This window comes from Astatotilapia calliptera, chromosome 4, assembly GCF_900246225.1.
Source record: "Astatotilapia calliptera chromosome 4, fAstCal1.2, whole genome shotgun sequence".
Taxonomy (NCBI): Eukaryota; Metazoa; Chordata; class Actinopteri; order Cichliformes; family Cichlidae; genus Astatotilapia; species Astatotilapia calliptera.
The window spans coordinates 8709520-8736267 of NC_039305.1; the positions used below are offsets into that span (position 1 = coordinate 8709520).

Sequence of the window (26748 nt, forward strand, 5' to 3'; positions counted from 1 at the left end):
TAAGAATTTACTGGACAAGTGCTTCCTTGTCAGTATTTAAAGGATTATTAAAATCTCAAACTCAGTGTAAAGACAGCTATTAGACTTTAATGTTGTTTTTTTACTGGAATACAAACAACCAAGTAGGTATTGTTGTGCTAGGTCATACTTGCGCATGGTAGCAAGGGTATCAGTTATAGTCTTGCATCGTTTTAACAGGGCATCAAGTCTGTGTGGCTCTTCCTTCAGGAACTTGACAGCTTCCACCTCCACCCGGAGCACCACCCGCATCTTGCTCTGCAGACCTGGAAATTGATCTTTAGGGGAAAGCAACAGATTAATACAGGGAGCCAACTGTGATCACACAAAAAATATCTATTACATTTGTCCAAAATGTTTTGTGGTAGGCAACCATAACCTTTTTCAATTTAGGTAAATGGTCACTGAGTTCATTGAGACAATGAGTAATCTGAGGGTGATTAAGTGCTACAGATTGGCTGTTCATGACTACAAGTTAGTCAGTGCATTGATGAGTAACTAGGGCGTTATAAATGGTCTGCCAGCATAAAGGGCTGTGTTTTCCTTTTTGCGCCAGTGTACAGTGAATCCACCAGAATGACTCACTTTTCAGCTCCGTGAGTGTTTCTCCCAGCTTTCTCAGAAGAGTGGCCTTCTCCTCCAGCTCCTGCACTGTCACCAGCTTGTGGTTGACAGACGACTCCTTCTGGATCTCCTCCACCGACTTCTCCAGGTCGCTGAGATGGAACAGACAGAAGGCTGAACACCAGGGATTCCTCCACCACACTTAGATTCGACTGAATATTTATCTCAAAATCGTGATATTCATGTTTCAGCCATGCTTTTGCCAATAAACTGTCTCTCAATCAACTGGGAACTAGATCAACAGTTTGGGCAAGCTGAACTGGACGAGGTACAGATTAGTTTTCGAAAGTTTCATGCAGCAACTGAAGTAAGAAACTTTTAAAATAGCTATATAATATGATGCCTTCAAGAAAACGTAAACTACGCAAATATAAATTCGTTAAGCGCTAATGTTGAGTTGATCTAGTCTGGTCCTCAAGACATATGATGAATAAAAATTCAGTGTATAATTAATCAAAATAATTGGCTGCCACTAGCCAGGAAAAGTACCAGACATCGATTAGCAGGGATCATCTAACAGTTCAACTAATTATTCTAAAATCCAAGTGCAGAAACGAGTGACATTCAATAAGTCTTCTTCGACTCACAGAGCGATCCAGCAAATTTCCACATACAAGACTGAAGCAGGTTATCTGATTATTAAATCTCAAGGTAGCTCTTTGCTCTCATTTTGCAGTCAGTTTAATTAGTTGTTGGACAGTCGTGTAACTCAGATCTTAATAAGCATCTTGCTCTGTGCCGGGCTTAATTATAGCGACAGCTTTATCCTATCAGTGTGTCGTAAAAGAGACATGAATTTTGCTATGTCTGATATAATTATAAAATACAAGTTAAAACGCATCTTAAACTACACAAATGTCAACCAGTATTCACCTACAGCACAGATTGCATTCATAGATTCTTCTATATTTGGAAACCCCCTTTTTTTTTAAAATTATCACTGGTTTCTATCATCAAGCGTGTACTGCTCAACAACTGTTATACACTGCACTGCCAAGAAACAAATCGTGTACTGTAACTGACTGGAGTTGCTGAATGATGAGCTCCTCCTCGTTGAGATATTTGAGTCTTTCTTCCTCCACCAGGAGGCGCTGCCTCTGGAGAGGATCCTCCTGTTTCCTCAGGGCATCAGTCACACGCACGTTCAGCTCCGCCTCTGTCCGCTTCAGCAGCGTTCGCACTGAATCCTGGTTCTCTAGCTGCATGAAAAAAAAAGCCACACGTTAAAAAACATCACAGAAATACACGTACACTCAGCAAATATTTGGAAATTAGCTGTGGGAATGTTAGCCTTCTTGGTCTTTGGAGCATTGCTTGCTGGCGTTATGAAAGCTGCTATTTCATTTATCACAAAATACTATCGCATTAAGGAGGAGAACTGGAGCTGACTAAGGCTTTACAATGAAAACTTCAGTGATTTGCAACAACTGCACACCTTTTTCTACCTTGTCCTTGAGGGGTCAGGTTCTCTGGCATCTTTACTCCATGACCTTCCACATGAGAAGAACACTTAACTCTGTCCTTTAATGTATATTAATTTTCCAGTCAATATTAGTGAGTTTTAGCCTTCATGATGTAATGAACAATATGTTCTTAAAACCACTCTGAGATGCAGCCAATACTTCACTTTCTGCTGTCTGTATTTGCATTAGCATGTGCACACAATATTGTTCTAAACACAGAGGGCTGAAATACCCTGAGGAAAATGAAACAGATGCACCAAGCATGAACTCCACTTGCTTTCAGTGTTATGAAAGGAATATTCTACAGGACTATGCATGTAACACAACTCCCCAAGATGAAATCACCCAGTAAGCAAGAAAAAATGAATAATTGATTATTCTTTTGTTCCAGGAAGTGAAGCAAGACAACAATATCGCTAACATTTATAATTACCCAGTATTCCCTGATATACTGCCAGCAGCAGTGATGTAGATGCATGAGTCCAAAAGCAAGGAGTACAGTAACACATTAAAGAAAAATGTTTAATGCATCAAGAGAAATAGCATGCTCTGCTGCCTCTGTCTTGCTCAGTTGCCTGTCTCTACTTTACCCTCTTGCATAATTCATTCACATGTAAAATTAAAGCTGTTGGCCATCGGCACGGGCGGCAATATAGGCCCAGGTGCAGAGGTCACACTTGGGCACACTGACACGCAAACAGCAAACTGTTCTCTCTTCGGTGCATCACAACCATTGGTGTTTGGCTCGCCATCTCACTGTTTCGCTAGTTGAAAGCAGCCTTGCAACTGCTCTTACGGAACAAATAAAAGCACCACATGCCTATCATCTCTCACTTCCATTACTCAATTTTTCACTCCTTTTCCTGCAAGAAACTTCACTCTGAAAGTGAGAGCATTTATCTCATCTCTTTCTAATTCCTCCTGCAGTAACCATGGCACCACTTCAAGCGGAGATAAATGAAACTCAGACAGAAAGGACTTAATTTCCACATTTTGGTTAACTCTTCTTGTGGCTTTCTGTCTAATTCTGCATCTATCTCGACAGGTCTAAGGAGCGAAACGGAAAAGGATGCTCCAAACAAATGCTACTAGCACATCATTCACGCTGATCAAGATAATGCCAGTTCGCTTCAGTAAAAAATGGGTTTATCTCAACCCAGAAACAGTGTCCTGGTTTCTCTAAATAATCTACTCAGCATGCTGTCAACACTCTTCCTAAGGACTACTTCTTCAGTAGAAACTTGTTAATAACAACTGCTCACAAGACTGTGTAATATGCAGAGTCATCAGTAAAGTGTCTCAGGCGAGGCATGCTGCTGCTGATTTTTTTAGAGCGTACATTTGCAAAGCCATTAGCAACACATACAAATACAAATAACCATTTGCATGTTATTAGGGTAGAGGTGGGGGTGTTAATAATTGTTCACCTTTTACAATTTGTTTTGATGAGTTATACCACTGTCACAGTGAATTTACATTTCAAAATATCGCATTAATATCAGATGTCTGTTTCTTTTTATCCTTATTACATATTTATATGCATTTGTTTTTCTGCTGTGCAATAACAACAATATAACTAACAAAAAAGATGAAAGAAAACATTATTTTCCTCCATAGGGAGGAGGACTAGATGTGTCCAGATAAATTTTATGTAGTTCTTACATAGTGGGATTCATTACACAACCACAGAGAGCTCGGTTCACAAACACAGAGTGCCATTGGCAGCTACGATAATCATTTAGATGAGACAGGAAACATTAAATATAAACTCGAATATCAAAGGTATATTTAGGAAAACAAACGGTGTTCGTAGAGCTAGACAATAACCAGTTTTCTAATCTGAAAGGACAAACCAATTAAAAACATTTAATCGTGGATATTAAATACCTGGATCTTGCGTAGCTGGTTGAGCTGTTTGCGCAGGTCGCTGGCGTTTTGCTGCAGACCGTGAAGATGGAGCTGCATCTGCAAGCGACCAACGCTGTTCACCTGGATTGAGTTAGAAGGTGGCGGCGGCATCAGAGCTAGAGGTGCCGACGGTGTATTTGCTGCCAATCACAGAGCAGGAAACGGGGGTCACCGGGAGGTCGTTGGGAAACAAAGCGGTTAGTTTGTTGGGTTATGCTCCGGTGAGAGTTGCAGCCAGCCAGCATCACACAGTAAAACAATAACACAAATACACACTTGCCATAAAGGCCAAAAAAATTACATATACAGAAACTCTGGGCGCACACACACAGAGGATATAGTGTGTGAATACAAAAAAGTCCCATATTCACAAAACTCTAATTGCCCAGTGGGAGAAATATGAGCTCATGCTATTAGTAACCCATAGAGAAGTGCAATTAGTCTATTCAGCAGTGACACACAGGGATAACCATGCTCTTATCTGAACATAGGCCTTTGTGAGTATGGTCATTGACCCACCATATATTCTACCACATATTCACACACCCTCACAAAAGAGTTTTCCACTGTGTGCCAGAACAAACCTCTGAAATTCGCAAAGGAATAACCAAGCAGAAATTTAAAAAGTAGAGACAGACAGAACGAGGGGAGTCTGCGTTCTGGGAAACCAACCAGGAGATAAATAGGAGAATATACACTGCCAGCTACCCAGCAACACCACACACCCATACAGAGGTCAGGGAGCAATGAGAAATGTCTGGAAGGAGTAAAAGGGTGATAGAGTAGGAGATGGAAACTACCTTTCTTCTTCTGTCGTCCGGCTGGAATATAGAAAGAGTGAGCCAGTTACCAAGAAATTAATGAGTAGCAGAGAGACAAAGAGGGAGAGGAAAGTTTAGATTTACAGAATGGTGATCCCGGAGAACATTTTATTGACTATAGCAGAGACAATGGCTGTGATGATGGCATAAGTCTTATGGCAGTGATCCAATGCATGAGGAAGCTTCAAAGACAACAGGGTTATAAAATTATGGAGAGACAGGAATGACTGTACAGTATCAAAGGGATGCATCCAGTGTACCTATCGGGGTACAAAAGCTGAAAAGCTCCTGTCAGTATTTAACAAATTCTATGATTAAATATTTATTTCTTATATAGAATATCTGATATTTTGAAAAATACCTTTGAACACAAAATTGAATTTACATGCCGCCAGCAGAGACAGTCACAAGTGAAGGAATAAACCTTCCAAAGACTTCAAAGCTGTCTTATTTCCTCTTTCTGGAGGTTATGTTTACAATTTGGCATCTCAGTTTATTTAACACATTTCACGAGCTGTCACCAGGTATATTTTTCAATCTCTGACAGATCCGTCTAGCATTTCGCCTCTGCTTTCCTGTATTTGTACTTAGCAATGCAAAAAAAACTTTGCGGTACAATCTCAAAAGAACCAAAGAGTAATTTTCTCATCTGACCGAGCTTTAACAATTCTATTAACCCGATTTGATGCTTGATTTGATGCTTAATTTTGATTATCAAATGATATATTAGACATTTTAAATTAAACTCTTCCACTTAAGAAGCGACAGAAAAGCAAAGACAGTCAAAGAGAAAAAGAAAAAAGAACTATGAAGGAGGTGGAAATGTAATGTCTCAGAGAGTGTCCAAAGAGACTTTAACACTGAACTCACTTGGTTCAATTAAAATGAACACTGGCAAGTTTTCCTGCGTAATGCAGTTAGTTTTGGATAGCTAGAAGAAAAACTGTCCATGAGAATTATTATGACTTCATAAGCTAAATCTGCTGTTAGATTTGCAATGCTTATAATAAAAAATGCACAGCCAGTGTAGGATCGCTATTTACGATACATGGAAGTATTACCATATAACCTATCATACCACTGATTTATTTAAAGATATTTCATCTGACTCAGTGTATTATGCACTATATTTGGCCCATTAACATGTCAATATACATTCCCACTAGAGCAAAAATGAAATAAAATTCTTTGAATTCTGTTTGGGACAGGACACTATTACTGTTTATGTAGATAAACATGTTTAAGTTCCAGGGTCAGACTGTATAACTACATATTCACATGCAGTTTGATAGCTAACACATTGTTTGAACAATGCTGGAGTAGAACTAAAAGTTCCAAACAAACAATTACCAATGCTACATTTCTTAACTTAACCTCTTATCCGCCCTCTTGTAAGAAAGTTACCAAGTTGGCAAATATTAGTCTTAAACCAGGAAGTCACCTCCATTGCTAGTTTGTGTACATTCGGGTGCGTGCACAGGGAGCAGGGAAATCGAGCCATAAAAGTATTCTAAACAGCACAGGAAAGGAAGTGTTAGTAACGGTTGGGTTCACAGGTAACAATTACGCTGCTTTACTCACTTCCAGTGGCGGAGCCATCACTGTTGGTTTCGGTCTTCTCGCTGGAAGAGAAAGGTAATGGCCGTGAAAACTCCGTCCCTTGGTCTGGAGGGCAGCCCGCCATCATGCAGAGACGCAGCAGGCCACATCTGAGGATCAACGGCCACAGGGCAAGGCAATTACAGTGCTAACACTAGAAGCACCAGTGCTGGATACTATCAGACTGATTACATTAACAAGTTGTCACCTTTTTAATGAAGTCTACTGCATATGTGAGAGTAAAGTGCCCTGATAACAATGGTCAGTGTAAGGAATCAAAATCTACTGAAAGACTCTAGGAGATGTCTGTATTTATCAGTGCACTGATCAGCATTGTGCCCTGTGGCTAATGTTTAGTGCTCTGAATTTGTGCTGTGCTCACACAAGGTAATGCACCACTTCACAGCTATGGAGCTTCTAATGGCTCTCATAATAGATACTAATCCTGTCGATCATCCTGTTTTTGTGTCCAAACTAATGCTGTATCTGTGACTTTCAGAGGGTTAATGGGCTGTAATGGAGAGTCTTACGTGCTGTCACTGTCTGGTGCTCTGGTCAGCACACTCTGGACGAGGCCAGTCAGACTGGCTATCTGCTTCTCCATGGCCTCCATACGCTCCAGGCGATGATCCCTGCGAAAATAACAAACAGCACATCTGTGAAACAAAACCCTGAACTCAACACAAACGAAGAGCTGAAAAAACACTTGGAATTCTTTGCAAACAGAAAAATATTTGTTCTTAGGGGTGTGAAATATGCAAATTTGAATAGAAGATTGTTAAACATGAATTAATAATATCTGTAAAATTTTATCAGGCAGAGAAAATATGTAACTTTGAGGGTTTTGTTTTTGTTTGTTTGCTTTTTTCCCCTGATGCACACTGCATCAGAAGATACAATAAAATACATGAATAAAAACAGGAAAACATTCACACTGATTCTTACTGACCTGCTACTGTCAGAATCTTGCCCAGATAACGAAGACCCAAAACCAGATGTGGTGCGGCTGCCCTCTCCAGGTCCAGCTGTTATACACAGAGGATCAGAACTGGAGCTGGGCCTGGATTTCGGGCTCTCCACAAACACAGAAGAAGAGGCAGAGTCCTTGCGGAAACTCTGTCTGACAGGTGAGGCTCTGGGTGTGCTGGAATAAGAGTCCCTGTCCCTCAGCTGCATGTCAGGGATTTTCTGTGGGGATGACGGTGGCATGCGAAATCCCATGCCCAGAGTGGCAGAAGAGTATGTGTCTGAGTATAGTGAACCTCCAGGCTTGTAGAGCGAGTCTTCCAGGTCTCCCTGGAGAGCAGCAGCTGAGTAGGTGCTGAGGGAGCGCACAGAGCCACGTCGGTACAGGCCAGCGGAAACAGGGAAGCTAAAGGGGTCTCCGATCGCAGCTAATGACTGGGTGGAAGCGATGCTGAGGCGGCCTTCGTGCATCAAGCTGTAGGGATCGGCATATAGCCCCTCATTTTTCATCAGTGCCATGTTTTTAGCAGAAACCTCTTCATCAGGCTTGACATCACGGCGCTCCAGGATGGCACTAGGTGAAGGGGAAAGACCTGCGTTGGCACCATGGCCGGCTGAGGGATGGTGTGGGTGTCGGGGCTGATCATGTTGGGGATGGGATCCACCGAAGGATGGAGCACGGCCCCCGCTGTAGGAGAGGCGTGAGCGAGAAGGAGACCCAGAGGATGCTGAGGCGGTGGAGGAAGGAAGGGTATTTAGGCGGCGAGTTGGGGAGGAGTCGCGGGAAGAGTAGACCATTTCCCTCTGAAATGAACAAAGAGGGATGAGAGTTACCATGGAGACCAACAGATGAGTGTGCTGTGATTCCCATGCTTATAATGACTATGGCTATGACTTGGATCTGGCTGACACCAGACAAGGTGTCAGGATCTGCAGATGCCAAAATATGATGATAAATTTGTTAAACAACGAGACAAATTATTGGTCCAATGGAAGAGATCAGAGATGCTGCCTGTGATTTTGTTTATTAGACTAATGATAAAAGGAATAAAATTGATTGTGTCTATTCTAAATGGAAAGAATCTGCGAGGCAAAACAAGACCATGTAGTCTTAAATCTGTATCTTTATCTACAGCAGGATGATAACATGATGCAAAAGCTCATTCAACCTGAAAAGCTCTGAACGTTTCTTCACTGAGCTCTTCTTCCCTGCATTTTGTCTAGTATATTATTGTTAAACATGCCCCAGTGCTATCTTTAACTTCACCTCTGGCTGTGTTCCCCTGCTGCTAATTTACTCCTGTTGTGATTTTTCTAATTTCTGAACCTTTTAACTGTCAAATAGTCTGCTTTTCCTAGTCGCATATCTACTTTTCTAACTTAAGTCATTCCTGTTTTCATTCATTCTCAGCATCATAGCAAACAGTTTATTGCAGAGAATATATTAGACAAAGACAGAGTAATCTGTGATGTTTAGCCTTTGTAACCAGGGATAAATTTATTTATATACACTGAAAAACCATGGCATTAAAACTAAGCCAAACCCTGTATTCCCTGACCAGTTGACAAGTGGTTTCTGATTTTCAGTGGAAGAAACTGGATGTACCAAGAATCGCAAACACTAACTAACCACTGAGAGGTACTGAAACTTTAAAAAGTGCAGTAAAAACTACCTCCAGCCTGCAAGATTGGGGCTTTAGCAATAGATTTCACAGTGACTGTGAACAACCACTGGCAACCACTAAGGAATACTTATTTTTCCTAATCAACTGTTGCCAACTGGTTGCCAGGTGGTCACCAGCTGGTCTTTAGGCCTATGTGGATACTTGTTGATGTTTTTGTGGTGTACACATACTCGTTGGCCACCCCTTCCCCTCTTTTTCCATGTCAACTTCTTGTATAAAATGTTTACGTAAACAAGCACAGTACATGCACTGAAATCATTTTTCATTCTCTGTTTGCATGGTTAACAAGAGTTGTATTCTTAGTATTTTGTGAATAATGCAGATTGTAAGCAGAGTTTTGTATAAAAAAAAAACTAAAAAAAGATCTCCCTCAGGCTCCCTTGATCTTTACTGAAGCAGAAATAGCTTTGAATGTTAAAATATGCTCATTTCACACAGGAACATTGTTCTCTGGTGTCTGCACAGCAACAGATGGCCTACTTGAAGATAAGAAAATACATTTCCAGGAGGAATACCTGTTAAATTACTAACCTGAATATACTGTAATAGCCTGTAATAGTCAAAGTAACCACTAAAATAATAAAAATAATAAAACAAGGCACTATTACCTTACCAAAAAGGCACCCAATTATAGTTTTCATTGACAGTTCAGTTGTCAAACTTGCCAGAGATCAGACAAGAATTTTGTTCTGTGAAATAGCAGAAAACAGGCTGGCCTTTTCACCTCCCAGTTCCATTCTGCTTACCCTCAAGTCCCCGTTGGCCAGGTGTGCGGCAGCGGGATAAGAAGCATAGATGGGTTCTTTGCGGTAAATCTTGATGATGCTGCGATCCTGAATGTCTCTGACATCCTCCAGCTCGTAGAAGACATTACGGGCCTCGTCCTTGATCAGGATGGCTGTGTTGGGTGACTTCAGCATACCTGCTGTCAACTTCTGAGGGAACATGTGCACGATGAGAGCATGCAGCGTATCCAGGCTGGTGAGCTCATGGGTGATGTGCACCCGACGCGTCTCATCTCCATATTGCAGAAACAGCACGCCTAATAGAAAGCGATGAAGGAGAAGGTGGCTGAGTCAGAAGATGCTGGCTTTAGTGGATGGAGAGAACTAGCAGAGACATTTTGTTGGCTGCAGCTGAAATGATACAAATGTTCTGACTCTTGAGATACGAAATCTAGATAACTTTTCTCATCAGATGTCAACATGATTAATGGCTAAATGAGTACCAAACCCACTCTTATTTTCTTAATGTTAGATTAGGATTGTGAGAGCTAGTTGAGAATTCACAGATAATGCACAAAGATGCATGCACAGGCTGAATTTTTTGCAAGGTTTTCTTTTTGAGTATTAGTTGCCCCACCTATGAATAATTAAACTCCAAAACATCCCAACTTCATAAAAAGCTTTCAGCAGATTCTGCAACGATCATATAAATAAAGATGTGTTTGACGCCTGACTAACCTGAAAATTCATCTTCATACACCATGGGACAAACAAAAAGTCATACACCATGGGACAAACAAAAAAGAACAAACAAAGCAAAGAAAGACCAAGAGTTAAAAGTCAGGCAAAATTAAGTGTCAGTTAATACTGCAGACAAGTTGGGAAGAGAAGAAAACAAAGACAGTAGTTAGTGTAGAGACAGGGGAGACAGGCAAGCCTGGTGTGCCACTTTTGCTTGAACTTCTTATTCAGGAATGCCCTAATCAGGTATAGCTCTTTAATTTTACACCCACTTCTTTTACCTGCGCAAGGTAACTCCACACCTTGCTCTTCATGAATCTGCACCACCTTCACATTAATCCTCTCTACACTCCCAAGGCCCTTTTAATATAAAACTGTCCTCGAATGTTCTGCTTGCACACAAGGATATACTTAATCCAGTACAGTATGAACTCTGTTACAGTTAAATGAAATGTCACTAAAATACCTATCCTAAGAAAAAAATATCTATGTTTTTTTGTTGCATTCTAAAAACTACAAGACATTTTTGAGCTCACAGGGAGCGTACTGCATCGACACTGAAAAACAAAGTCATACTTTATCAGGTTTGAGTGTTCTGTACATTTTTATAGCAGGTCAATTAGACTAAAGACTGTAAATTCGGTGTGAATAAAACACAATTCCTTCAATTCCTTGTAAGCACAGTGGTTCCCTTCACCAGCTACATGAGGTAAAGAGAAAGCTGCCTTGAGTCCAGCTGGTATGCAGTGATTTTAACCTGGAGATCGTAGCTTATTCTGGCTGGCTGAGCGGGACAGCGGCAGACTCTGGCGAAATCGGTTCATCCGGTTAAACCCAATGGGGATGTCGGCTTCTGACATAGTCTCCAAGGATTCAGCGGAGGCAAAAGAGAGCTTGGCAGCCTGGTCGGCAAGACCAGACTGGGTAGACTGGGAGTGGCGTGGACTGCGGCTCTACAGAGAGAAAAGGGACAGATTAATTCACTGTGAAGTGAAACTGAAGTGGAAAGAATGGATTGGACGGGGCTAGTGGTGTAAGAACAACTCGAAAACAGAAAGCAGGCACACAGTGAGACACCACACAATGAAACACCTAACAAGATTATTGAAGCCCTGACAATGGTTAAGCTAGCAGCCATTTACAAAGAATTACTGGCGTCACAGTCTCTGACATTAGTTGAATGGTGCAGCAACAAAACATTATATAGCTGTACTCAGTTGGCACAGAATGCCAGGACATCAGCCTTTATGAATCACTTGTAAGGAGACGTATTAAGCAGAAACTCAGAAAAAGTTAGTGAGACTTTGCACACCTCCCACACGCTCTCATACAAACTTGTCCGTTTGCAGCTACGAACTTTAAATGAATGCTTGTGGGATGGGAGGAGAAGCTCATGCAAATCCCAGGCTGTCACTGTGGGTTTATCCTGCTGGCCTATGCCCAGGCGTCTCTCACTGAAAGACTGTTAGCGCAGCTGGGGCTGAGCTCACTGAACTGTCTCTCTGATCCCCCACCACTGCAGAGTCTCCTCCAGCTCAGAGGCTGCTGTAATGAGCTCCCAGAATGCTGTCTGCTCATTGTTTGGACGGCAAAAGCAAATGCATCTTTGGCCACAGCACAGGAGCCATTCCTGTCTCATCCTCCTTGAACCACGAGCACAACAGTCGTTCTGCTCGCTTAGAACAGTCCTTTCTAAGAATTTCCCTGTCTTCCTTTCGCTGCCTAAGTCAAGCAGCAGCATGGATCTACTGCTCCTTCCATTAATGTGGTATTTAATTAATGGGATACTGACAGAAGCAATATGGAGGGCCATATCTGCGCTCATTAAGTCTCAGCAGTGGATTGTTTGAATTCATTCATAAACACACAGCACTGCACAGAATACACAACCACTGTACATCCATTTATGGTTTTGTTAATTGGGTAATAAGCCAGGAAAGCATGCTGAACAAGAAATGAAAGATGCAAACAGAGAATACTTTCAATATGGATTTTTTTTTCAAAATAATCAATTAACTACTTAATCAGTAAAATGAAAAAATAGCAGGGAAGAAATCCATCTCAATATCCCAGACAGAGAATTTCAAAAGGGTGGGTTTTGTTTTTACCAAAAGGCAGCATGTGACAATATACTGTCACAGTGGGCAAAATGAATGTAGCACAAGATTAATTTTTTTTAGCCTTGCAGGTGGCACAGTTCAATGGATGGCAATGTCACCGTCAGATAGTCGATCGACCACCTCGGTGCATACTCAGCTTTTAGATCGATTGCTACAGAATTTTGCACCGACGATCATAGTTCAATTTGTCCAACACTTCCAAGTGAACACCAGCCTAGCTTTAGCTTTAGTAGATATCCTTAATATGTAGATGCAAATGATAATAAACGTTGCAGTACTCATGCAACTCAATGAGATAAATCTTTTTTACTTATTAAACTTCTGGGAATCGAGTAATTATTCCAGTAGGAAATGGAATAACCAAACAGCAATATATGGGACCTTATATCATGTTAGGTACTGCAGTCATTGGTAATTTGGTCTTTTAATTAGCTGCTGCATGCATTCACGTGTATGTTTACAAGACGAGTTACAAACCTGCAGCAAGACTAAAAATCCCAACGACCATTTTTTATAATGTAACCTTACATTCCTTTTGCCGCCATCATACATAATTCAATCACGCAATCATACACAGTGAACCAAACCAGTGATGGTAGCGGCAGACAGTGTCTGAGCGCACTGAGAAACTGCGATGCTGACAGATAACCCACACCATGTTTTCTAATAGGGTCATTTATCTAAGCTGTGACCACACCGAGGAACACAGCCAACAGCATCACAGAGGAGGAGGAGGAGCCCACACTGTAGCTTGCCTCATTCTGGCCAGACCATCCTACATAGGGACATTAAGGGGTGAGGAGGGTTGGGGGATCAAAATAAACCCTGGAGATTTTATTTACGTTTCCACTGTTTTAGGAAGCAAAAGTTGTGATTGAAATGTTGAAACGTGCTTTCGGTGTTATACAAGCTGTTTGATGTGAGTCTTCTGCTTAACTAAGAAGCTATGATTAGCAGACTGGCAACACTGGTGAACAGTCATCCCAGCTCTGAGGTAACAGCAGTATAATTCTTGGGCTTCGTGCACTTGCCAGACTACTATGTAGGCTGGAGTTATTTATACATGACCTTACGTCAAAATAGGCAAAATAACCAGTTGTAATTTTTACACTTTACAGGCTAAACAGTAAAAAGGTTACTTACTGAGCTAAAAGGTACTGATTTGTAGATTTTTGTTACTTTTTAGAATGAACCAGCGTAGTGAGGTGTGCTACTGATAGTGATGTTTTCATATATACTTTACATACATGAGACGGATAGCAATCTTCTCAACTAACTCTAGCATATTTCCTAACTATTACATTTTTTAATGTTAATTTTTGCTAGACTATTTGTAGACTACACTTGACGTTCTAAATGCCAATAAAGAAGGAGGATGATAAAAAGCAGTTTTTGGACTCTGTGCTTAACAAATTCAGGTGTTTAGCCAACACAGAACAGGTGCTGAACCAGCCGTCTAAATGAAATATTACTCAGTAAAAGTAACACCCAGGAGCTGATTTGGCAAAGAAATGCAGCTTTTTCTATGAATGGGAATATGAGCAACTCTGAACTACAGCTTGACTCATTCTAGCTGTCCTTGTTAGAATATAATTTAAAAGCGAAATAACCCACTGAGCTTTCTAGGAAATGGAAATGGGAGAGTATGATCCTGTATGTCTGAACTAGCTTTCCTGTCATCTTTTTAAACCCAAATTTACCTCCTTATTCACCCTGTATTCTCTCCGCAACTCCTTTCAACATGCTGCAAAAACAAGACAATGAAATCCCCATGTATGACTGGGTATAAGATTACTGCCGCTGTTGTTACATGTGGTTTTACTCAGATCGTCTTATTACAACAGTCCCCAAACATTGACTTCCATATTGGTGGTTTATGTGATATGTAAACTGAAAATGTCTCACTGCGGTAATTTTGCATTGTAAATAATATATGTGAATGCACCATCTGGTCATGCATCTGGTGCTGCTAGAAATGCCAGCGTTACATCACGGTGTTCACAGCCTTTGAGGAAAACTGGTTTTACCTCCTCATTTTTCCTCCACACCCTCCCACCGTCCACCCCCTTCCCTACACCTCAACCTTTTCTTTTAGACTTTTTCCAACAGCACTCAATTACTGTTGCAATCTCCACACTGCTATAAGGGCATTGCAGAAGAGAGGAACAAGAGGAGAACAGGATGATCTTACATGTGAATAGAGTGGAAAGTGGGACAAGGCAACCTAAGGCTACAAACTGCATTAAACTCATTGCAACCTCCCACCATGTCTTTTCTTGTTTCTTGCTTGTAGACACTAGCATGCGTGCATACACACAGACACACACACACACAATGGTCTACTCTGCTTTAAGGTCAAAAGCCTTGTAGCCTTGGTATATGGCTTTCTATGTTTGGGGGAGCATTTCTCATCAAACTCCATCTTGTACTTCAGGGTCGTCTTATTTAGACTGCAAACTAGTTGTCAGATTTTTTATCTCTTCTTCAATAAAAATGGTGAACTTCACTTCAGCCACAGAATGTTTTAATCAGGCATACTGTAATTACACTTCTGGGGCGATCAAAAATTGAATGCATCTGCAAAGTTATCTCTCTGTGAAGATTACATTTAATTTAAACCCTGAACTTGTTTTCTGATATTGTGCTCAGTTTGAGGTGGTTGATGCCTGATTAACTAACTGCCTGAAGGTTCAGTGATCTGGCCATAAAAGTGAAGTGAGCTTGTTTTAAAAATTCTGGAGTATATTTTGAACTTGAACTCTCTGTGTCCTTATATATTCCTATTTTCCTCTTGCTCATAACATAACATGTAGAATGTGAATAAATATGAACCGTGTGATGCACAAGCTTAAGTTAAGAGGAGTTCATGTGCGAGGTGTCGGCATTGGCTACGATACAGCTGAGCATCCAACAAGACAAGAAAATGGCTGAACACTGCTGTAACAGTCTAAAACCAGAGGCTGGCTTATTACATGATGGTTGCTGCCAGCCTCTTTCTAATCTTTTCTGCAAGAGCAGTAATTCTCCTCTTAAGTGACATTAAATTCTGTTGGATTTGAAAATTACTATATATAAAAATGCCAAACACAGCTTGATGTGAGTGAAGCCTTTGGTTCCCGAGGTGTAAAATCTTTAAATTGCAAACCTCACACCTTGTCCACATCTCATACTTTTTTCCCCCCACCAGCTTATTTTGTTCGCCCCTCCTAATAATATCTTTATCTTCCCTGGATGCTTCTGTGTGTCTTAGCCTCCAGTGATATGTCCTCATTTCCCACCTTTTATCCCCTGTCACTCATGTGTCCTCCTTTAATTCTTACTCAACTGCTTTGTGTGAACATATCTGCTTCCCCCTCAGTCTCTGAGGCCAAAGCCACATCCAGGTACATCTCTCGTGTTGTTTCTGTCTACATCTTGAGCATTTTTAATGTTTTTCCTCCACCCACAACCTGGCTCTTTTCCCACACAAAAAAAAGTTCACAGCTCTCACTTTTAGAAAATGGAGAGAAAACAGCCCCCTAAATCGATCCATCTCTCACATCCATTTGGCTCTACTTGCTTTTTTCCGTTATTATAGCTTTTCATCTTTTCACACAGTCCCCCAATACTCTCAGAGTCCTTTCTCTTTAGAATACCAGGAATCATCAATGCATGGAACAAAATGCTTTGTAAAATTGCTATAAATTGTAAGTTGTTGCAATAGGTTTGCTTATAAAAGATAGTGATAATAACGCAGTGTTCCTCAAGACACCATATTATAACTGAGAGTGTTAGGTGGGTTTCTGGCCGAGAGAAACAGCAGTTTTGAAACTTTGACAGTTTCATTTCAGGGATATGTTCAGTCATGCATCACCCACAACTTGTTAATTAGACTTAAAAATGTGTCTATATTTAGCATGCTACAATCCAATAAGATCCCTGGAAAACATATTTATGCCAAAGATGAAACCATGAGTGTATGCAGTCCTTATACTACTTCCATTTGGGGGTTTAATTTGAGCAGGGAGGGTAATTCAGGGAGAATTAGCCTTAGATTAGAGATGATAGCATGAGGGAGCAGGACATGGCTTTCAGAAGCTCTAGTGCAAAATGGAGAAAATTGAACAAGATGAGGCGCCGACATACAGTAAAAGATGTCAACAACAGCCTCTGTGTTAAAATCTAAATATATGATATTTTTAGATTTATGATCACTTGGAGTATTTTGCTTATTTCATTTGACACTATATTAATGCTGCTGCATCTCTGGAACAAATCAATAAATTCTCTCTTTCTCACTACTGTGTTATTAAAACAACCTAATTTAGTGCAAAGCTGCAAAACAATACGTGAATAACAAAAAAGCAACTTGCACTAATAAATGCAAAGAAATGAAAACAATCTCTAGTAAATCACTGATAAAGAAAATGTTAATCATGAACTACTTTGACTAAAGAAGAGTTGATTAATTTTAGTTTTTTTCTAAAGCTTTTCTTCTAAACACTTCACAGTTTGTATAACGCAGCTTTCAGTTTCTCATTAACGGTTGGAAAAAAACTAAACATCCCTAAAGGTCAACTTGACTTTGGGGAATACCGATGAGCATGTCATGGCCTTCATTGCTAATCAAGAACCCACATTTTCAAATGCAAATATAATTATTAGTTTCAATTATTATTATTTTGACATCATTTTAACATTTTCATTGGGAATGAGCAGGATGGATAAGATTAGAAATGAGTATATCAGAGGGCTAGCTCAGGTTGACATGATTTGCACATGTGCAGAGGAGAGATAGTGGATATGTTGGGTAACAAATGGATAAAGGATGTTGAATGTGGAGCTTCCAAGCAGGAAAAGAGGAAGATTCATGGATATAGTGAAGGAGGACAAAGGGTTGGAGGCAGATGAATAGCATTCTCAGTATTTCTGCAGAAAATCTTTCAGTCTTGTTATTTCATTTCTCAAAAGTCATAATTGGTTCAATTGATTGTTTCAAATGCTATTTTTCTTCCTCAAACACCCCCGAGCTTTGGCAGCCCACCTGTATGTCCTGCAGAGTTCAAAATCGTTTACTTGTGTGGCACATTTATGTGACAGACAGAACTCTAAATTCATGTTATTCAGAATAAATTAGTTGTGGGAATAGGGGATAAATTGCTTACCCTTCCCCAAGGGTCAGGGCATTTAGCCATTGATATTTAGTGACATTTCCACCTGGTCCAAATGATGCTGAGAGCACAGACTGAGGTCAGAGTACAACTCAGACAAGCCCTGGGCTCTTCCCTCACACATATCAATACCTTCTTTAACCTCTTCTATTTAGATAGTATAACTCCCTGCCTACCACTATGATCTATAAAGTCAGAAAGTGATACACACAACCTTGCATGCAAGCCAGCAATTCAGCGTAAGTGATTTATACAGTCAATATCACTGCCTGTTCTCCAGTGTATATAACCCATGTTTTTCCTTTATAAACCTGTGGATAAAATACATTTAGCATCTTTAGCCATGACTCAAGCTTCTGTGCTAATGCCAAAGCATTATTTCAGTAATGCTTGAGTAGCACATCTGAAATGCATTCTTAATGTCTCACTCAGTAATACGTCAGCAGTGTCACATGGCTGCTATCCATTAATGCCAGCTGACTGAGGTATCATAAATCCAGAGAGATTCATCTTCTGCAGATTAAATGGAGCGGGAGAAGTTTAAGCTGTTGCCACCCCCTGACACCTCTGCCACCACACACACACACACACACACACACACACACACCCATAAAGAGACAAAAGTCTCACACACATGCACACACACAGTGCACAGAGAGCCAAGAGATGTCAAGCGAGTTGGATACTGAAGCCAAAGTAGCATGGAGATAGGCTAGTGATGCCTGAGGGTTGAAAGTGATGCCACAGCACAAAGCACACATAGACACATTCAAATGGACACACTAACACACACAACGGACAGGAAAAATGACAAACACACAGGGACACTTGAACTAGCAGCACTGACCTTAAAGCTCCAGTAGTTGGGCTGTTGCTGTGAAGTTTCAGGAAGGGAGACAGAGAGAATAGTTAGATATTTATGTCTCTGCTTATAGCTTAAGTTAAATATAAACAGAATATTGCGCAGAGCAAAGTAAACTAGTTACAAGACAGAGTCACGCTGCAGGCCACAAAAAGTTTTGCATTTTCCTCCAGAAAGCGTCATTTGAACTCATTAATATTACTGACAGCCTCATCTAATAGGGCTCTCTGAAGTATTAAATGATTGGTGTTAATGCAAGTGGTCTCTGTGTTTTGCAAGCACTGGGTTCCAGCGTACCTAAAACAAGATTGCGTTGTTGGCTGTAACTGGTGAAGGTGAGGAAATGAAAAGAGTGAAATCGAATCAAGCAAGCAACCCACTCTGTAGCGGCAACGCTGGCCTCTCTCCCAGACTTCACCACCACAGGCAACCGAGCACTCTGCCTCCCGCTTGCCGTCTCCTGTCTCATCCATTCCCAATCCACCAGCTGCGCTCTTTTCATCAGAACCTCGAAATCTCACCTGCTTATTTTCGCCAGTGCATGCTGTATTTCTAATCTGTCCATTTGCCCTTCCTGCTGCTCTGCCACATACTAAAAGGCGCTCGCATTTTGGCAGAGGTCTCTGGCTTTCTATAAAGCCATAATTACCCCACAGTCAAATCCAGGCCAATCCACTGATGGCTCCAAAATACCTTAAACTGACATGGAAATTAAAAAAAAAAAAGATTGCAAAAGTCCATGAATTTTAATTCTAATCCAAACTGTTATTCTTGTTCTTATTCTTATCTGCAGGCAATTTTCAGTCCATTCAGTCCCCGTTCTCCAGAACCCACATTAGTCTCCTGGCAGATGAATTTTTTTCTTTTTCTTTTTTTTTTAAGCGACAAGTTTTGATTTATGATAGTTGGTGGTTTTTCATTACCCGCCTCCCATTCTAATACAGTCTCAACAAAAGCCAGATTATTTCTGTAAACACGAGAATCAGGGCCAGTGATTACTAACTTATTGCAACCCAAGCTTTCACTTAGTGTTCCCTCACTCTTTTTCAGCTCAGGTGTTTCTGTCACTCCATTTCCTTCCGTCTTCTCTTTTCGTATCGAGATGCAACTGTTTGCTTGGCCTTGACACAGAATGAAGTGCTATAATTAAATTAATACAAAGCAGTAAAGTTTCCTGGGCAAGAAGGTAGCAGCAGTAAACTACTGTGTGCTGAAACCCCCTTTGCAGCTCTTTTCAGTCAGTATACAAGGTGTTTTATGGCTCTGATGAAAACAGGAGAGGAAAACTTTAAATGTTTTGTAGCTACTTTACATAAATGAACAGATAATTATTTTATATTATCAGTTTTGAATTAAAGTGTGAATCTTGAACGCCACACCAACAAAAAGAATTAAAAAAAAATAAAAATCACAAATGCACTAAAAAGACAATAAATGCTTTTTACTTCTAGAGCTATTCTACTAAAATTTTATTATTCTAATGATGAATTATTATTATTTTTCCCAGTACTTTGACTTTTTGCATCAATAGCACACATGATGGCTCGATGGTGTAGCGGTTCACGCCATCTAACAAGCAAAAGATCCCATCCCAGGAGGAGACAAATCCTTTTGAGGGTGTGTCAGGAAGTGCATCCAGCGTAAAAAAAAATATGCCAAATCAAACGTGCCGAGTGGGTCCCTTGTGAATAAAGGAGCAGCTGGAAGCAGCCACATCTACAGCACTCACGGAAATCATGTCTATATGGTTACCTAAAAATAAAAAGTTGCCAGAATAGCAAAATTTAATTGATTTTTTTTAGACAGAAGATACTGTATATACACACAAACAGGCTGGAGAGGGGGGAGCTAAATATCAAAATACATTTCCATGTTTCCCTGATATCTACGCTGCACTGATTGTACACTTCTCTTGAATAATAAAAGTCCATTTAATATGTTTTGGAAGTATTTTGAGACTTTTGCAACATATTTTAAATCTTGCTTTTCCTGACGTCTGGCAGGAGGTTCAGGCTGCTGAGGTCCCGATAGACTCAATAGACTCAAGGACAGCTTTTACAACAGGGCAATGGCCCTAATCAGTGCAAACAGCTGACCTGATTGACTACCTCCCTGGACTTTTTTTGGGGGGGGAACAACAATAACAATAATAATATTTATAAAAAACAACGTGCAACAATAATTAATGTGCAATAATAACAGTGTGCAATACACAAAGACTTATTCTTCATTTTATTACTAAGTTAAGTTACTGTGATGTGTTGTGTTGTGTTGCATATAGTGCCAACGTGCGACAGTTTTCCAAGTTCATCATACTATTGTACTATGTATGACTGTACAATGACAATAAAGAGTTATCTTATCTTATCTTTAAATCAGCATGTAGTTTGGACTCAGCATTAGTCTTGGGATCGACTGCACCAACCTACCAGAACATCCCAAAAAGGGAAAAATATCCATAGCTCAGAATATCTGCGCCATTCATTACAAATCTGTGTTTTGTTATATATGATAGACAACAGCTTTAGAAGGCTGCTCTAAAATTATTCAGGTTTTGTGAAGTGGCTGCTGTCTTTGAGTTCATCTGTGCTTGTCTCTTCTTTTTTTATACTGCATCTCCACTATATAAACAAAACCTGCTTGGAGCTTACACAGTATACAATACAAAAATGGTTTAATAATCCTGTGATATGGGCCGAACAACAGTAACAAACTAACCACCTAAAAAATGAAAGACTGAAACCTTTAAATCTCACTCAAAGCATTGTGTGCCATTTTGTTATTTTATTCTCCAAGTAATGTTTTGCTAGTGTAGAGTGGAGTTGTTCTAAGTATAATTTTAAATGTGTATGACTGTGCTTAGGCTCACTGGCTCTGAGACAAGTGGGACGCAAATTTATATGGCGCTTAATCTCTACCCACGCTTCTTTTTCCCCGTGGTATATAAATTTCTACCAACATGTCAAAGCAGTTGCTAGAGAAAATGACTCTTTGGTGTGATGTCCCCTGCCAAACTCTAATGCCTTATATTGTTGCTGTCCATAGAAAACCACTCATCTTCAAAGTCCACAGGATTAAATTAACCAACATTGGTGATAATAAAGAGAAAACTCTTTGTGGATGATTTTAAAAAGTTCTCGTTGTTCACAGGAACACACTGGATTTGTAAATCATCTGGTCAAAAAGCAGACTCTCAGTTAGAGATTGAAGGTCAGTGATAAAGTGGGTCGCTTTTGGGGATATGCCAATACACAATCCTTCAGGACTGGACTTAAACTGACCTTCAATACCTGATCATGAGTCCATCATTTATTAACTGTAGCCACTGAGTTTTGTCCTTGACAATTTGTCGAACTGACAGGAGCTCAGGGGCAGCACCGGTGCATCATAAATAATTGCTGTTCATTTGTTCTGACAACCTTAATGATTTTATTTTCCCACAAAGCTGAATGACTCAGAGGCTTGGCTTTAATGGTGCAGAAGTGATTTGTGGTCTTGTGTTTCTGTCTCTTCCCAGTGTTTCTCTGTTTGTTGCTTTAATGAGGCTAACTCACACTAAAGTAAACACATTTTTATTGTTCTTTAACCGTTGCTCTGCTCTGACAGCTGCAGATACACTTCACTTGGACTTTGATTTGCAAATATTCGAATGTGAATGTGAGAGAGAGCAAACTGGAGAGGGCTTATTTCAATGTAGATTATTTCTCTTTAGCAGTTCTCCATGCAGGCAATAATCACTGCCATTAAAGAACATCTTCTGGGAAGAAATCATATTCAACACCTTAGCCTATAGTGCCAGTCGTTATCACTCTAATCCCAGATGAACAGATGACAGAGTAACTCTTGACTGTAGCTCTGCTACTTAGCTCAAATCTACACATTGTCATTTTTTAACTTCCACTTGAATTAAATAGGCTGCAAGCCCCACTTAGACAAAATTACTGATAGATGTTTGAACTTAGGGCTGGAGGGTTAAATGCATTTTTCACTGCAAAGTTAAGACATCTATATATTTACGCATAAGCTTGTGTTTGTGCACTTACTGGGGTTAACCACAGAAATCTAACAGAAGGACTTAGTCTCGCAGAGTGGAGCGCTGCATTACCTGACCTGCATGTAAAACAGGCTGCACTCGCTCCACCCCTCCTCCACCTCTGTCTCTTTCTCATGTCGTCATCCTCTCTGCACCCCCGCCCCCCTCAAATCAACCCTTCTTACTCTTTCTCCCTCGATCCTCCTCCAGTCCGGTGTTGTGTCTAAACATCACAGCAGCTTCTCCGTCTCTCTCTCTTAAAAACGCACACATTAATCAGCAAATTACTGCTCAAACAGAGACACAAAGGACGCTGTGAACAGCTTATACATCAGCCCCCGTGTAGCTTGCTTTGTGAGCATATGCACGCCGTCTATACAACCACAACAAGCACAACAGGTATGCACTCTAATCCCAGCGAGCACATGCCCTCCCAGAAACACACAAACACACAAACTCTCTGCGGCAGCCTCCAGTTTCCAGTCTCATCTCACCTGCAGTGCACCTGTGCCTGTCCACCACTCCAGTCATCCCAGGCTGTTCGTCAGGTACAGTGAATCCTCATCGTGCTTTCGCCTGTCTCTCCCTCCCTGAGCTTCTCTTACCCACCTCCCTCTCTTTCACTCAATCTCCCTCTCTCGCTGTCTCGCTCTACAGTTGCACATGCGGCGGAAACTCTTTATTTAATTCATTACAACACCAGCCGATTAACTCCTTCGCAGATGGGTGGCTGGGTCCTGCTGGTGCTGGCTAATTGAGCAGTGGGCTGCTTCACAGGCTGCTGCGCTCCTCTCCAGCTCCTCCTCCCACCCTCCCTCCTTCCTTGCTGTCCATGCTCTGCAAAACCACAAGATGACAAGAAATCCTGGGCTCTGCTGCTTCCTTCCCTGAGTGAAAATGCCCTGTCACCTATGGATCTGTCCACTCCACAGGCTGACACTTAATTTGAGAAAAACACCTACCTTGAGCTTATTATTCCCCTGTCTCTTCTGGATTCATTGCACAATTCATCCCTCTCTACACAACCTGACCTTTGCAATGCGATATCCCCACCTACCATACATGGGAGAGGTTACCAAGGCAACTACGGACTCCACCTGCCGTTCAACCACCCTCCCGCTCGCTCGCTCACTCCGTCACTCTCTTTGATTCTTTCCCTTCGCCCCTGATGTGCTTTTCTTGTCACATCATTACACTAAATCTACCCGGTTTTAACACAGCAGCTGCACTGGAACACAGAGAGCATGTTTCTGCGTAGTGTGTGTGAGACAGAGAGCCATGAAACTGGTCAAAGCATGAAGCACATTTAGAAAGGGGAAAACAAAAAGCGAGGAGAGCAGAGGAGAAAGATTATTTCGATGTGTCCGCACCTTAGCAGAACCCCTGCTCTGGTCTGAACCCCTCTTCTGAAGGCGGCACCATGCTGAGTAGCATCCTGTTGCAGCACCTCCGGCTCGGTTCTTTGATCTTTGTATTTTTTTAATCAGGGTTTCAACATTTTGTGCTAATTTGAGAGGACATCTCTCATCTTTAACTCTATGTAAAGTTTTGCTACTTCTTCAAGAAGTAAAACAAAGCATTTTATAATGACACCTGTTACACCTACAAAACTACCTGACGCACCTCTTTCACGTCTTTTCTATCTAGGTCGGTGTCAAACTGCGTGCTCGTTTCACTGTTGATATCACCAGCAAGATGCTTGTTTTTTTACCATTTAATAATCCATTTAACTCCACCTAAGTAATGGGGCATTCTGTGTGTACAGACAGCATGGGTTTTTTTTTTTTTTGTTTTTTGGTGATGTCACCCACTGAGAAAACAGTAGTATGTCCTGAATTAAAAGCAGCACCTGCCAAAAAAGCACCATAAATGGAGTAAAACCCTGCAAGCTGGTTCAAGGCAAGCAACTTGAGCTGCGCTACGTCATACAAACGTAACATGACTCACGTCCTGCTGTCGTATATCAATAACACTGTCCCCATTTGATGGTGTATTTATACTTTTCTCTCCCTATAACAAATCAGTGCTGCTGGAGCCCTGCACCCACCTGTTGGCTCCCCTATCACTCCCAAATTTCTGCGCGTGTGATATTTGTGGGGGAAGAGATGTTCTCTGGGCTAAGATACCAAATTCTAGCTCTGCTGCTGTAATAAATTAGTCATTTCAAGCTTGAGTTGTCTTTTGGAAGTATCTCTGGAAATGGCAACAAAGTGAAAAATAGAAACAGTCGCAAGTACATTAACTAATAAATTAATATTAATTACTTGTTCTCTTGCAGATCGCTCTGATGTACCCCTCATGCTGGCGTGGGAGGGTGAGGGCGACGGTGGGTTGTGGTGAGGGCTGTGGTGTGGATGCTGAAGCTGCTGCTGCTGCTGCTGCTGTTGTTGGTACTTGCTCTTCAGGTGATCCATGAAGGCGTCCCTCTTGCGTTCCATGTCAGCTTTGTGCAGGTTGGTCAGGGCCTCCAGGCTCTGTGCCGCACTGACTGTGTGCCGGTGCTCAGACGTATGCACCAGACCAACATTGGAGAAGCGCCGAGCATTGTTCCCCAGCGTCCGGTATTCCCGTGGATATTCCAGGTCATCTCTTGAGATCATGTGACCGCCAACACGCTCGGGATCTAAGAGACGAGGAAAGGGAGGACAAAGGAAAGGGAGAAAGGGAGGAAAGAAGGGTGGGAAGTATGCAGGAGAGAGGTGAATCATCACCCACACAAGCATGCAGAAAGATTTTAAGGTGGAGACGTACATACACACAGCAGGCACACATAGGTGGAAACAAATGAAGCAGAGAAGGAGAGTGGAAATATAAGGTACAAGAGAGAGCGAGAGAGAAAGAGAGAGAGAAATGGGATGGGATGTTAGACTATTTGCCACCAGGACAGAGCAGTTCCTTGCAGAATTATTGATTTCAAATGCTGAGGGAAGAAAAATGAGAAAAGTAAAATGCTTCTGCGGTACATCAAAGGAAGAAGCTCAAACTGAATTTGTTTTGCTGGATATTCCATTGTGATATGCCTGCTTGTCATCTTAAGTGGCTTTCATTGTTTTCTTGGAGAAACAGTGAAAAACAAACTACTGAAAATTGAGGTGATTGAAAGTCACATGGGAACATGAAGAGAACAGCATTTTCATTTCTCTCACTGTTCTTGTCCTTCCTCACCAACTCCTGTCGATCTGTGTGAGCATGCCCTCCATCCCATAACCCCGTGAGACATTTTCTCTACATATTCTTACTGTCTCTGCTGAAAGGTACTGATCCGGCTGTCCATTTTTAAGGAGGTGCTTCAAACTGACAGCCCTTGGCCTTTTGTCAGCTCTCTAACTGACAGACAACACAGCCCAAGGTGGAAGGAAAGAAAAGGACAGAAAAGGAGACAGTTGGAAGAAGACAGTGCGATTACACACACACACACACACACACACACACACACACACACACACACACACACACACACACAAATAATTGTGTGACTTGAATCATGAATGAATGATGGTGCGATAAAGAGCAGAGAACCTTTCAACCAGTAAGTTACCTTGCTTAGGAAAACAGGCCCCAGCGTTGGCTAGAAGAGAAACATGCCAAAGGTTAATATATGTGTTTGTGCACAGATGTGCAACCAAACACACCAGAACACATGACCATCAGAAAAGGGCTATCAAGAAATGATAGCACTTTGTCTGAATTACGATAAGTTAATGCATTATATATGCATTGTGATGTATTCATAAGGGTTCACATATGGTGAAATGGCTTTCTATGAATGCTAATAGTGTCTGACGGTAACTTGCAGAATGGTGAATGACTACAATCATGAATTTTACACAGAAATAATGTTTCCTAAAACTCCAACACATTTAACTCTAACAAAATATTAAACGTCAGCAGGTAGACAAGCATTTTTCTTTTCAACTCGATAATAAAAACTAATATTATTTAAAGTAAAAGCATGAAAAGTGCTGAGGCTTAATAGGGCTGAATGAAGTGCACCATATGTACATTAAATTCACATCAGCAACATTAGCACGAG

The 26748-nt window shown here is 41.1% G+C and overlaps 1 protein-coding gene across 9 annotated transcripts in view; it reads right to left on the bottom strand.

The window, feature by feature from the left end:
• Positions 1–26748, bottom strand: part of srcin1a (SRC kinase signaling inhibitor 1a) — a 101658-nt gene that overhangs the window by 24980 nt on the left and 49930 nt on the right. For 2 of the 9 annotated variants that reach the window (XM_026164424.1, XM_026164427.1), the window contains exons 2-15: positions 26254–26283; positions 24980–25338; positions 18668–18694; positions 11308–11503; positions 10548–10559; positions 9831–10126; positions 7383–8203; positions 6964–7065; positions 6416–6543; positions 4814–4834; positions 3993–4153; positions 1666–1841; positions 604–734; positions 149–296 (exon numbers count right to left, since the gene is read on the bottom strand). In XM_026164424.1, the coding sequence (XP_026020209.1) occupies positions 149–296; positions 604–734; positions 1666–1841; positions 3993–4153; positions 4814–4834; positions 6416–6543; positions 6964–7065; positions 7383–8203; positions 9831–10126; positions 10548–10559; positions 11308–11503; positions 18668–18694; positions 24980–25338; positions 26254–26283 (2608 nt within the window). The remainder of the gene's footprint in view (positions 1–148; positions 297–603; positions 735–1665; positions 1842–3992; positions 4154–4813; positions 4835–6415; positions 6544–6963; positions 7066–7382; positions 8204–9830; positions 10127–10547; positions 10560–11307; positions 11504–18667; positions 18695–24979; positions 25339–26253; positions 26284–26748) is intronic. The other 7 variants (XM_026164428.1, XM_026164419.1, XM_026164425.1 and 4 more) reach the window with 6 other exon arrangements.